We start from the raw sequence: 13,907 nt of genomic DNA on the forward strand, positions 1-13,907 counted from the left end.
CCACCAACAGCCGCCCTGCTCTGCCGAGGTCCGTGCTGTCTGCTCCCACCCTGGGTGCAGGAACCATCCCTGTGCTGGAGCTGGGCTTTGTTTGCTCCTGCACTGCGCCCTTCACACTGCCTTTACCCAGCTCTCCCTCCTGCAATCCCCACCTAACCCTCATCCCCAGTGCTGTTTTCTCCCAATAACACACGCACCCACTGCTTGTTTAGATCGGAGTGTTATTTCTCTGTATGCCACCGTTAAGTGCTTGTCTGAACGGGACCTTTGTCAGTAGGACGGGGGGCCTGGGATCCCAGGGGATGGCTTTCCGGGAATGGTGGGGCTGTGGGATGCTGAGCGTTTTGGGGGAGTGAAGCAGGGAGTGTTAGCAGCAAAGCCTGAAGAGTTAATTTTGGGAGCCTACAATACCCCATTTCTTTCTCCCTTGGCTGCCAGGAGAACCTGCGGAGGGAGAGGAGGGAAAAACCACCTCTCCACTCCTGCAGGGCAGCAGTCCAGGACGGGGTTTATACTGAGTGGCAGCAGCTTTCCTTCCTCCGGGCTGGCAGGTCCGTACAGAGGAGGCTGAGAGCAGGGCAAAGCTGGCTGCTAGCTTCTTGCCTCCTGCTCTTTGGGACTGTCCTCCTGCAGGTCCTCCTCATCCGACTGCACCACGGGGGTCTCGGCCCCCTCCTCGCTGGTGTCCAGATCCGTAGAGGCAGAGGACGTGGAGGAAATGCGTGACTTGCTCTCGGCTTCGCTGGGCACTTGCAGGGTGATTTCCTCTGGGCACTGGCCGGCATCTGCCCCTGGAGGAGACAGCGGTAAGAGAAAGAAAAAGCCTTCTGGAGTTTTATTGCTCCCTAAGCTTCATGGACAGCCCCTCCAACACACATGTCTTATTCCTTGGCAGGCCACACTTTCCTGGCCGCTCCCCATGCGGCTGCGGTGGCCGTTCCCCACCTCACACCCCCGGCTTGGCTCTGGGCAATGCCGCACATTCCTTCCCCGTTTTTGGCAGTGGAGCCTCTTCTGTCTCACTTGAAACGCGGCTCGGAGCCATGCGGTGTGAGGCCATCAGCTGCAGCAGGCAAGGAGATGTTGGGCTTGGCCTCGGTGAATCACTACAGCGTGTGTGCGTGTGGAGGAAGGTGCTGGCACCCCAGGCTTTCCCTGTGGGACCCAAGCCCAGCTCCCTGGGGTCTGGCTGGGAGGTGGAGGGGTCCTGCAGCCTTCCCGCTTGGTGCAGTGAGCTCTGCAGCATGGCGGGGACCTGGGAAATGGTGACAAGACACTGGCTGCTCCAGAGGAGCTTCAGGACAAGAGAATTTGCCCCACAGACTCTGGAAAGTGTCTGGGTTCCCCTGTCCTCTGCAGTGTAAGGTGTTTACAGGGGTCTGTACCTTTGGGCTGTGCAGGTGGATACTGACATGGACCAGCCCAGGGCTGGGTCCCTCCAACCTCACAGACCTCAAGCACCAAGTGTCTGTCTGTGCGTGGATGTGTGTGGATATGCACGCCGGGTGGCCAGGGCTGAAGAACAAGCTGGTGTGGGCACTGGGGGCAGGAAGGGCTCCCAGCCTGGCCCGCAAAAGGCTGGGACTGCACGTACCTGGCAGGGGCCCAGCAACACTGCTCTCCTCTGTCCCACAGCCCAGAAACACGTCCACAGTGTCCTGGTCTGACAGGTCCATCATGTCCATCTGCTCCAGCATGTCCACGTTGACCTCCATGGAGGAAATGCTGCCTAAGGGGGCTGCAAAGACAGAGGCCAGCAAAAAGGTGAGTGCTAGTGCCAGGCAAAAGGCACCGTGAGCCCTGTGCGGCAGGACCCCGAGGAGGGGGCCAGCCTTGCTGTGGGGAACTGAGTTCCACTTGCTGCTCAGAGTACCCCAGGAAAATCATGTTTCCTTAAAACACCCCTCTGGAAGCCCCTGCTGTGTCACCACAGTCCTTGTCCCTGCCCCAAACTGCTGTCTGGAGGAGCCTGTCTGAAGCCAGTGCCTATGCAGGGCGCCAGCCTGGGTACCCACACGCAGCGACGTCAGCTAAGTGGTGTGAGTAACCCACAGCACACCCACACGCAGCGTGTGTGGTCTGTCTCAGGGCAGGACACGCGTGTCCCCGGCCGTCTTTAGACTGGGGATGTCCCACTGATCTCTAACACCCGTGTCATTGTTCCCTGAAACACCCCCAGCCCCGTGCCGGTGCCTGCAGCACTTACGTCTCCGATGCTCTATCTGCAGGTGAGACATAGGGAAGAAGAAATCCACGTCATGCTGGAAAACCTCCTCAAAGAACTTCTGCCGGTCCCGTAGTTTCAGCTGCTGCTGCTGCATCTGCTCTGCCTCCAGGCTCCGCTGCGCCTGCTCCATGTCGGCTGGGGAGAAAGGTGAGGAGGGTGGGACCAGGCAGGGCTGTCCGAGCCCTTCTGCCCATCCCAGCTCCCACGGTATGGCCGTGCTGTAGGGTGGGTGATTCCCTTCTGCTCAGCTTTACCAGCGCACATTGATTTAGTCACCGTGAATAGATGTTACACGCCGTAACGGCGTCACCAGCACCTGCTGCGCTGGAGCCTCAGATCTCGCTTCTGAGGCGCAGGGCAGCCAGGAGCTGGGAGCTCATATGCTGCGTTCACGGCTGCTGAAGTGAATTATTGAGGGGGGGAAAGGGTGGTGTTAGGAGATCGGCCGTGGTTTGCACATGTTCAAGTTTCAGTTTCCTTGCTACAGAACAGAGGGTTGTCTGTGAACGCTAACAACAGGGGAAACTCCCAGGGACAAGAACTGGCGTTAGTGCTCCAGGCTTCCTGGGCTGAGGGCTGCATAAGGAGCCCTGTCACCCCCGCACACGCGCACCCCTGCTGCCACCGGCGCTATAAATACAGCTGCACCCACGCTCGCAGGCTCCCCCCTTCACGTCCCCCGCCTGCACAGCCAGCTTGGCTTCTGCCTGCACAAACATTTTCATTCCTGTAATTCCTCCCGCAGTTCAATGCCAGTGCCTGTGTCCCCGGTTCACACGGCAGGGAGTGATGGGAGCCCTCAGGCTGTTGCTGAAGGAGATTGTTGCTGCATCCCTGGGCCTGGTACCTCCCTTCCAGGTTGGGTACCCACAATGGCAAGGACCCAAATGGCACAGAGGGGCCGTGGCTGGTGGCCCTGGCTGTTCCCAGGCTGGTGTTTGACCTCAGCCATTCCAGATCTCCTCTCTGCTGCTCTTGGCCCAGCCAGCACAGGGAAAAAGTGATTACTGGAGCAGGCAGTGCAGTAACCAAGGAAACCAAACAAACATCCTCTGCTCTTCCTGAGCACAGCCCAAACCCTCCACTCCTCCAGGCTGGGGAGGAGGGAACAGAGTGAGCAGCATCCCCACCCTGTCTGGCAGGAGCGGGGGCGAGGGCAGCAGCGGGGCTGGCTGCCAGCAATATGTAGCGGCGTAGGACCCAAACAGGAGAGAGGCGGTGGGCCTGGTGAGATGTCCTGGAGATCAATGTCACATCTTCCCGAGAGCCCTTCCAGGGCTCCTCTGCACCCCGTTTCTGGGGCATCCTTCAGCTAAACCCCATCGTCTGCAGGTGCCTGCCCTGGGAAGCTGGGTTGCGCCTGCAGCACAGCGCGGGGATGTAGCGTGACTCATGGCCAGTCACCATACACTTGCTGGAGGAGGCTCCGGTCCTTTCCTGGCTGCTCAGCGTCTTCCTGCAATGCCCAGGGCAGTGATCCTGGCTGCCTGAAGGGGTCTTTGCCTTGGTATGTCTGACCTAAGCACTGGGTGCTGGTCAGAGGCTCGACGTGCTGTGCAGCACCCGGGCTAACAGCCGCGGTGGTGGACGCAGTGTGCTGGTGAAGGTTTCCTCACAAGGCTGACCAGCGGCTGCAGCCCAGCGCTGCTGGGGTAAGGCACAAACCTCCTGCCTCCCTTGTGCCATCTGCAAGAGAGGATAGAGCTAGGGACGAGGAGGGGGTGCTGACTATGGAGCTGGCCCCCTTCAGCAGCTGGAGCCAGCCCTGTCCTCTCTGTCCCAGGCAGAGCTTTGCCCACCCCGGCTGTGCCAAATCCATGGCAAACTGCCGCAGTTCACCCCCCGAGGAGAGCCCATCGGGCTCCAGCTGTCGGAAGGCTGGGCTCGGGGCAGAGCCTGCGCTGCCTCCCAGATTCAGGGCAACAGACCAGCTCTCCGTGCGGCATCTTGCCAAAGGGACCCCAGTGTGGAGGTAAGGAGGAGGGTCTCTAAATCCTTCTGCAGTGCAAATAAATACAAAATAAACCAAAATGCTAGCGGGCACTGCCCCGAGCACCGTGAGCGTGGCTGATCCATTAATGTTCTCACTGCCCAGCTCTTTCTGGCACGTGACCGATTCTCAGGGTAAGGGTGCTTGGGGAGAGTCAGGACGGGTGCTGGTGGCAGCATTCCTGTGGGCGCCGGCATTCCTCTTGCGGGACAAATTAGCAGGACCTGTTTATGAACTTGTTTTCGAGCTCTCGCTGGGGAGTCGGGCACGAGCACTGAGATCCCTTTATGTAAAGATCGCCGGCAGCGGGAGACGGCAGCTGGGCTGTGCCCGGCCCTGCCTGACCCGTGACCGCGGTGAGAGTCGGGGACGGAGCCTTCCCCCCCTCCGGGGGCTCTTCCGGGCCCGGGGGGGCAAACAGCCCTGCTAGTGTACCCGCTCCTCAGCAACCCTGGCTGGGGGAATAAAGGAGAGCGGCGTTCCCTGCCGCGGCCCTTCCCATGCCATGGCCGGTCACGCTGCCCGGCTGTCATCGCCGGGATTGTCTCATCCTGCTGGCATGTTCCCACCACGGGACACGTTCGCGCACACAATGCGGCCCCTGTGCAGCGCGGGGGATCTGTCGGTACCTGCTGGTGGCCTGGCTTTTATTACTATTGTCATGGTTATTACTACAGCCCGCCGAGCCAAGGGGCTGGCGGCTTATCTGCATTCAGAGCCAGGCTCTTCCCCGCTGGCTGAACCCCACAGTGCGGCTGCGACGGCACCGAGCGCCCCGCTGCCTTCAAATCCTTCCGGCTCTCACGGCTTAGTAGCCAGCGCGGCTTGGAGAGGAACCGGGGCCAGACGCTGGTGCTGGGTGGGCAGGGCAGGATTCCCCCCAGGAGGTGCAGGAAGGGATTTCTTTCTCACCCGCTCCTGGGCAGCTGCACAGAGGGTGGGTTGCAGGCAAGGATGCCAGCCCCGCTGGTCCCTCTGCCCTGCCGGGGCACGCCGAGGAGCCAGCCCTCACGTGGTGTGGGCTCGTGGCCACCGCCACGGTGGGGAACGGCGCGGGAGGGCTGGCCGTGGAGCAAACCGCTGCGAGCTCTCCCATCCACAGCCTCGCCAAAGCGGGCTGGGAGAGGAGCAGTTCCTGGGGGGGTGTTAGCATGGGGTGAGGGCCAAACAGGGCTACAGGGTGCTGGGAGCACGAACTAAGGGTGCTGTCGGACCCAACGGTTCCATTATCTGGCTGCCTTTCTGCTGGGAGGGGAGCGTTTGTCATTCCTCCTTGACCCACCGGATCCCAGTACAACCCCCGCTGTGCCAGTGAATAGCAGGGGTGGCTTTGAGGGTAGGAGCTGGCTTGTTAGTGGAGGCACAAGGCCAAGAGAGGATGGAGACGGCCTTTTCTTGAGGCCATGGCTCTGCAATACTCACAGAGATTTCAAGGGATTTAAATAAGGTCCTGAAAAATAATCTGGGCTGTGGAAAGGGGCAAGGGGGTGACAGGGAGGTGAGCAGAGTTTAAGCGAGGTGTCACTCCAAGCGTGGGCCAGTTCCCTGGTGAATGAAAGAGCTGGGGCAGGCTGGCCCAGACAGCTTTTGCCCCTGTCCCTGCGCTTTCTCAGCACCTGATCCCCTGACCCCGCTCCTCCAGAGAGGTCCGGGGCACCCCACCGCTGACCGGCTCGCCGGACTGTGCCTTGCCCTCTCGGTCCCTGCGTGCAGTGCTGTGAGGAGATCTGGTGGGGGGAAGATGCAGCTCCTCCACTGCCACAGCATCTTCCAGGAGGCCCTGCGGGGATCGCAAGCCTTTCCCTTATCACCCTGCCCCAGCAAAACCGCTGCGGGACAAGGGTAAATCCCCAGGGCTTTCGGCTCCTTTAGCCTTGGGAGAAGCAGCTGGCGCGGAGAGCTGGGAATGCCTCGGAGAATCGTGCCGAGTCAGGCTGTGAGGAGACGGGACGCCTGGACGCCAGCGGCTGCCTGAGCGTTAATTCCCTGCACGGTCTTTTCTCCATCGGCACGTCTGACCTCGCGTTGCAGCACAGCAAAAAATAACCGTGGCCCCGGTGAGAGGAAATGCACCAGGAGGCAGCGGTTTTGGCAGAGCTGCTTGCTGGGAAAAGCTGGGGGGGTTGGAACTAGAGAGGGAAGACACGACACCTTGTAACCTCTGCCTGCGCAGCGGTTCCATCGCCTGCACTCCTCGAGCCATCGCCAAATCCCCTGCGTCTCAGCACTAAAAATATCCCCGCCGCCCGGAGCTCCTTCCCCAGCGGAGGCTGTGTCATAAGACCCTGCTATTTACGGGGCCCCGCTTCGATCCCTGCAGCGAGAAGCGTGAGGACAAGGCAGCCAGGAGGGCAGCGCGGTGCCAGCCCCGGGCACGGGGCCGTGCCAGGCTGTCCCCCCGCAAACCCCCCCTCACCCCGGCTCTGCTCAGCCGCCTCCTCCCCTAAACCCCGCGGCTGCGGGGGGCTCCGCTCCTCCCGGGGGGGCTCCGAGGGATACCGACACCACTCCACAACCAGCCCGTGGCCCAACAGGTCCCCCAGCTCAGCCACTTCCCACGCAGGTGCCCCCCCCGCCCCGAGCATCCCCATCCCAGGCACGGAGCGTCCCGGGCGGCCCCTGCCCAGAGCAGCCGCGGAGCGGGGCCGGTACCGCGGGCTGGGGCTGGGGGCTCGGGAGTAGCGGCGGGGGGGCATGGGGTGGGTGTTGCGGGGGGGGGTACGGGCAGCCCGAGCCCTGCCCGCCCGCCCGGTGCCCCGCTCCCCTCCCGCCGAGCGCGCCCCGCGGCCGGCACTTACCGGGTAGCCGCCGGCTGCGGCTCTGCGCCCCGGGCCCCGACATGCGGCGGCTGCACCGGCTGCGATGGGGCCGGGCCGGCGGGGCTCAGCGCGGGGCGGCCGCCCCCCCCCCGCCTCCCGCCGTGCCGCCCGCCGGGGCTGCGCGCTCGGGGCGGTGCTCGGCGCTGCGCGGGGCGGTACCGGCGCGCCCGGCCCCGCGGCATCGCGGCGGCGCCTCCCGCCCGCTGCCCCGCCGGGGCCCGGCGCTCGGGGAGGGGTCCCCGGCCCCCAGGGAGGGTCCTCGCAGAGGGTCCCCGCGCAGCGTCCCTGGCCCCCGCGGACGGCAGGGCCCGGTGCGCGATGCCCGGCCCTCGCGGAGTGTCTGTTCCCGGGCCCCAAAGAGAGTCCCCAGGGAGGGTCCCTGCAAAGGGTCCCCCCGCCATCCACAGCCACCGCAGGCAGAGCTCTGTGCCCTGCAGGGGCAGCAGGGCTGGGGCAGGGGGAGCGGGGCTGGGGCAGGGGCAGCAGGGCTGGGGGCAGGGGTCTCTAGGCCTGGGCAAGGAGCACAGTTACTACTCATGCTTTGGGGCTTTATTTTTTTTGCCTTTCTTCTCTAAATGCCCAGCTCGCGCCATCACGCAGGAGAGATGACAGCGTGCTGTGCCCTGGGCTCCCTCCCAGCTCACCCCCAGCCTTCTGAGACCCTCGTCCCCCAGCAGATCCCACTCCAGGGTGTTTTCTCCCACGTTCAGCCCTGTACATCAGGGCTGTTCCTTGGCACAGAAGTGGACTTGGCCGCCCGCCTCCTTCCCGTGGCTCAGCAGGGTGAGTCAGTGCCTCGCCGTGCCCAGCGCCAGCTCTGCCCGCAGCCTGGTCACTGCCGGGCCGGGCCGGGATGGGGGGGCACCCACTCTGCCCTCTTCTCTCGCTGAAAGGGAGTTTCCAGTGTCTGTGGCGTGTCCTGCCTGCCCCCTTCTCGCTGTGTTTGTCTCACTGTCTGGATGGTTACAGATAACTGGGTATTGTTTGTGTCCCAGCTCTGCTTTGGCTACTGTTGCTTTGCTGTCCCCCTCCCTTGCCGCCTGGGAGCTCCTGCTGCCAAAAACCAGCTTTGTGCTGAGGACCCAGTGCCCGCACCCTCTACACTTGCCTGTAGCTGCTGGCTTCAGCTCACACACAGGGCAGTGGTTACGAGGAGTCAGCTTTGCTCACGCAAGTGTTTATCCATATCCAAAAAGCACCCTGAGTCCTGCCTGCCTGTTTCCACCTGAGCGTGGGATGCCAGCGCTGTGGCTGGGCCCTGGGGAGCTGGGGGGCCAGGCTGGTGTAGCAGGAGGGGGCTCATGGTCCTCGAGAAGCTGTGGCAGAAAAATCTCTGCTGGGTACCTGCTGGCTCGGGCTTGCTCATGGCTCGGTGTGGTCTGGCGTGGCCTCGGACAGCGTCAGCCGATCGCCACCGTCCCTGCTGACCCCCTGCCCTGCCAGCGGGGAGGACAGGAGGCAGGGCACAGAATTAGCTCAGGTCTCTGCTATGTGACACGTCCGTGGCGATCGGCGCTGGTTGCTGCTGCGAGGCGCGGGGACTGCTCCTGTGCACGTGAGCCCCCCGGAGCACCCCAAGCCCCCAGGGCTCACTGCAGCCCGAGCCCCCGCTGCGGGGACGGCGATGGTGGGTGCTGCCCGCGCAGTGACACACACCCAGGCCCCCGCTGCCGCGGCCCTTCCGCCCTGCCTCGCTGGGAGGGGGCTGGCAGAGCAGTGATATCATCCATCATCTGCACGGAGCCTGACTCACCCGGCTCTCCAGCACGCGCCGTGCCGCTCAGCGGGGCACACATTTTATTCCAATTAAACCAGCGCAGGCAAGACAGCTCCACATAATGATTTTTTTTTGCTCGTGGCCAAGCGTGCCTGCCCCTGGCCAAAAGGCGAGAGGGGACAGAGGTGACGCTGAAGTTGATGGAGAGTTTCTGCTTCTGCTGGGGAGCCCTAAGAATGAGCCTTGGAAGATACCTGCTGGGTCTGCCTCGGCCACCGTGGCATCCCTGCCTCCCTTGTGCCTCCAGCCTCGGCTGATGGCACCTTTTTGTGTCAACAGCCTTTGCCCTAACCGTGAACGCCCGGGTCCTTGGGCGGTGTCCCTGGAGATCCGGGTCACAAGCTCAGGTAGGAATCGTGCCTCTTCTCTCCATGACACAGAGCACAGCTCCTGCCAAATGTCCCCAGGGGAGCCAGCATCAAAGCGCACCCATCATCAGGAGAAAATGTAACGTGACTTGTTCCCCCTGCCCTTCCCGCTCAGGTTTCTCCCACCTATTAGAGGTTTGGGAGGTGAGTCAGGGAGCCGTGGGGCGAGGATGGAGCTGAGCAGGAGTTGGCTGCTACGGGAAAGGTGAACCAGCGCCAGGCAGGTGAATCACTGGCTGGTGAAAACAGAGCTGATTCTCCAGGAGGAGCGTGTGGATGAGCTGGGAGTGAGCTGCAGCTTGACTCGGTCAGCAAATTGTGGAGTGGGGAGAAAAACAAGGCAAGGCTTTTCCAGTGCACGAGGGGATACGCTGCAAGGCAGCAGCCCGCAGCAGGCAAGGCTCCAGTGACCGGCCCTCCTGCGGCTCCCTTAAAAGGGGCGATTTTAGCCTGGGACAGCGGGGAGACAGAAAAGCCATAAACACCCTCGTAGGCATATGGCTGCTGAGAAACGAGCATCTCCGCAGGGCCGGGGAGGGAGGCGAGACGGGGGGAGCCGAGGGGCCGCCTGGCCGGGGTTCACAGCCCTGCTTCGTGCCAGGAGCCGGCTGGCTCCTTGGCCACGTCCTGCCCCGAGGGAGGGGAGCCCAGTCCCGGTGCTAGCGGTCCCTGCACGGTGCCAGTGGAGGCTCCTGCCAGGCCCCGGGGGTGTCGTGTCCCCACATCCTGGGGCTCCACACCATGCAGACGTCCCCGACAGCCAGCTGCTGGCACGGGAGCTGGTAGAGCTGGGAGGTCCTGTGGGGGCAGCAGGACACCCAGCCCCGGCCCCGGGCGAAGAAGGGGTATTCCTGGAGCACCTCGGCAGACACCTGGGCAGGGCGAGGAGAGGTCCCGCGTCAGGTGGGGGCAGGGGCAGCCCCTCAGCCGTCCGCTCTCGCCTGCTCACCCCACAGTTTGGGCAGGCTGGCTCCTTCCCAGCTGCGCCAGCAGCCAGGCTCAGCCGTGCTGTGTTTGTCCCCAGTAAACCCACCAGTCCCACCGGTCCCCACAGCTCCTTGTATCCTCCCACATACAGAGGGGTGACTGGGGCCGTGCAGCGTGTCGGTGGCAGAGCGGGGATTCGTCTGCCCCAGCCGTCCCTGGCCGCTGCCCCTCTCTGCTGAGGGGACTGGGCCAGCCTGGCCTTGAGCAATGGCACCGACCCGGCCGTCAGGAGGCCAGGAGCTGCTCAGGGCTGGCCAGTCCTGCTCTGCAGTAACATTTGCCGAGCCCATGGAGTTGCTTTGGGTAACAAGAGCTGTGGGAGCGCAAAGGACGGGAGCTTGTGTCGGTGACCGCCACGTACCCTGCGTGTTTGGGCAGGAGGTCCCGGCTCCCCTGGTGTTCCCTGTTCTCTGTAGGACGGTACCTTACGCACCCGCCTGTTCTGGTCCACAGATGAAATCAAGCTGCTCGTCCCCCGATGAAATCAAGCATCCTTGCCTGGGGGGACACATCCCCGGGGGAGCCCTGAGCACCCCGGGGTCGTGCTGGAGGGATGCTCGCCGGGAGCAGCTGAGTCCTGCCTGGGTTTGTAGTTTGTTTTATTGAGTTGTTCTTTTGAAAATCAGGAGATGTGTTCATGTTTTTCAGACCCAAGCGCTCTCAGAGTTGCGTTTGCTCTGGGCACACGCGGCATTTGCAGGGTTGTGGTGCCCGCTCGCTCTGGGTTCCCGGGGCTGGAGGCGGCTGGGGGTGCTGGCACGGCCACCCCAAGGGCAGAGGGTACCTGAGCACAGGGGGGGTCCCACTTACGGAGGTGGCACCAGCTGGCACGTTCCCAGCCCCGGAGCATTGCAGGCTCCTGGGAGCGATGGGGGGACTGGGGGAGAGACCGGGGAGCGAGAGCGGCGGCGTGTGGGTGCACCCAGAGGGGCTAAACCCGAAGCAAGGCAGCCCTGGCCCTGCGCTGGTGCGGGGAGCGGGGTGCGGGAGCCGCGAGTGCTGGCGGGGAGTCCCGAGAGGATCGGTGCTGGGAGGTCCGGGGGTGCGGGGCACGGTGGGGCCGGGGGTACGGGCACGGGGCTGCCCCCGGGAGCTCATCAGCCGCGGCCCCGCCCCCTCCTTCATTAGCTGCGGCCAAAGCTGCTCATTAGCCGCGGCCGGGGCCAGGCGCCCTCCCCGCGGAGGCGGGATGGGGAGAGCTGCCGGCCATGGGGCTGCGGGCAGCGGTACCGGCAGCTCCTTGCCCTGGGTACCGCTGCCCGGGCAGGGGTCGGGGTGCCCAGGCCGGGGGGGGGCCGCTGCCCGGTGGCCTCTGGGGTGCGCAGGCCGGGGGCGATGCGGGCTCCCCTCCCTGCGCCCCGGGGCGGTGCGGGCTGTGTCCCCGGTGGGTGCTGGGTGCCGGTGCTGAGCTGGCCGTGCCCCCCCCCGCCTGTCCCTGCCCTCGGGCCGGGGGTGCCGGTGCTGGGTGGGGGGGAGCAGCCGGGGCAGGCTGGGAGCAGGGCACCCCGACTGCCCCCGCACCGGCTCCCTGCCCTGGCAGAGCGGCTCGTCTGGGCTCTCTGCAAACGCAGGCAGGGCCGGACACGGGCGAGGGACGGGGCGAGGCTTGTGTGTGTCCATATGAGGGAGAGCTCGCCATGGCCGGGTGGCACCGGCACTGCGGCAGCCCAGGGTGCCCAGGTCACTCCGCGAGGGAGGTGGGCTATGTCCCCAAAGGTCTGGGTGCTCATGCCGGCCCCCTCGGCGGCTGGTAGGGCACCTGGCCGGGCTGCTGGCATCAGGCACCTCCTGCGCCAATGTTTACCAAGGTTTCTTGGACTGTGTCCTCAAGCTGGGGGAAAGCATGGCCACGGAGGAGCAGGTGGATGGTATCGAGCTGCAGGGCTTGCACCGAGTCTGTGGGTGAGTACAGCCCCGTGCCAGGACCCCCTGCGTGAAATGGGAACTGCTCTGCTTTGGGCTGCAATATATACTTTTTTTTGAACACGTGGCTTCTTGATATTAGAAAACAACCGAGCACGCAGCCCAGCACGTGCTGTGGTTGACTGCCGGAGGAGCAATTCCTCTGCTGAAACTCACATGAGAGGTGTGAGATGAGGTTTTTCTTTCACAGGCTCTGGGGCACTAACCATCACAGAACAGGTCCTGGGATCTTCCCCGCCAGCAGGCCTGGGGCTCTGCACTTTCTGAGACATGCCAGCTTCTCCTGCCCATCCCAGAGCATGGCTAGCTGGGCTTGCTGTGGCTGGAGGAAAAAGCTGATGATGTCCCAGCTTCCTGCCAGGAAATATTTCTGAATCATTGGCCTTTAGCCCTCAGTCTTCTCTTCTGCTGTCTGCTTTCCTGGTGCCGTGGTCCCCTCTCCAGGAGCGTGGGCGAGGGACGGATGCGGAGCTGAGAGCTGGCCTGGAGCTGGTGGTGTCTGGGCTCTGGGCGCGTGGTGCTGCCCCAGAGCTGGTATGGGCAAGTCACTGGACAGCAGCAGAGCAGATGGAGGCTGGGAAGGGTGAAACACTGGGAATTGCCATCCCAGCTGAAAGCAGACCGAGGCAGGAGCTGTCATCCCCCTCTGCCTTCCCCCAGCCATCCTTTGCCCAAAGACACGGGCCAGGTTTCACCCTCGCCTGGCAGACCTGCCTTCTGCTGCTGCCGCAGCTGGGGAGCGAGTGCAGGAGGTTACCTGGGTTGGCACCAGCTTTTCTCATTATCTGGGGACATTTATTCTGCCACAGTGACTCAGTTTAATGAACTCCCTCACAGCTGGTGTTCTGACGTAAGCCCTGGTAGGAAAATTCAGTCAGTGGAGCGCTCGGTCTGCGTGTCTGCTCAAGGTGGTGTCTCCAGCACGGTGTGCTTGGACAAAACCAAGCTGCCCCTTTCCTGCGTGCAGGGTCCCTGCTCAGCTGGCCAGGCTGCATCTCCTTCCTGAGGGGTGGCATGTGTGCCTGGTGTCCCGGTGGGACGGGGAAGGTGGCAGAGCAATTGCTCCTGCCCTCTAGGCAGTCCCCAGCTCACAGGTCAGTTATGGGCTGGAGGTGGTGCCCAGCCCTGGCTCACGTGGGACAGCGAAACTTGAGGTGGAGGGGAGGACAGGGCAGGAGGGTGCCTCGGGGTGTGAGTCGTTTGGTGCTGTGGGCTGGCAGAGGCTGAGAAGCTGGCTGGGACCCGGGGGGTGCTGCCCGTGGCTGGCCCCTGCCTTGGCCTGGTGTTGGGCGCCAGGACATGCATTGCTTCAAAGCAGCTGCAATACGAAATGCTTTTGTGAAGCTCTTTTCAGGTAAAAGAAACTCCCTTTGAAAGAAGTCATGGGGGGAAGTTTAGTGGCAAGCATGGTGTAAAGCCTTACCAGTCCCTTGGGGCAGTTTTTGTTTTGGAGAGGAGCCACTTCCAGAGGAGAGGATTGCCCATGGCAGTTGCTGAGACTTTCGGGCTCCCACTTTTTTATTTTGTGGGTTTGTACCAAAACTGAGACCTCATCTGTGAATTCAGCTGCGTCAGGACTTACGGACATGCTCGTGTGTGCGCAGCAACCTGCCAGGCTGTGGGTGCCCTCCCCATTGCAGCACCCACAGCAGCCTTTGGGGAGTCTGACACAGCGTCTAATGCCCCACTGTCCTCAGATACTCAGCAGCCAAAACAAATCAGGCAGGGATGCCCGTTCTTCTCCTCCCTACACTGGGTGGGGGGACACGGCCCAGCCTGGTACCTGCTGTCCTTGTCCCTGGACAGCTGGAGCCTA

At 63.3% G+C, this 13,907-nt stretch overlaps 1 protein-coding gene across 1 annotated transcript; it reads right to left on the bottom strand.

Moving 5' to 3' along the window:
- Positions 1-204: 204 nt before the first annotated feature.
- On the bottom strand, positions 205-7,118 carry DBNDD2 (dysbindin domain containing 2). Its single transcript, XM_068419704.1, has 4 exons — positions 7,016-7,118; positions 2,207-2,362; positions 1,595-1,738; positions 205-791 (listed from the first exon to the last, which is right to left on the bottom strand). The coding sequence occupies exons 1-4, from the start codon at positions 7,056-7,058 to the stop codon at positions 592-594; spliced, it is 543 nt and encodes a 180-aa protein (XP_068275805.1). The 5' UTR covers positions 7,059-7,118; the 3' UTR covers positions 205-591.
- Between the last annotated feature and the right edge of the window lie 6,789 nt (positions 7,119-13,907).

The sequence above is a fragment of the Nyctibius grandis genome, chromosome 28 (assembly GCF_013368605.1).
Source record: "Nyctibius grandis isolate bNycGra1 chromosome 28, bNycGra1.pri, whole genome shotgun sequence".
Taxonomy (NCBI): Eukaryota; Metazoa; Chordata; class Aves; order Nyctibiiformes; family Nyctibiidae; genus Nyctibius; species Nyctibius grandis.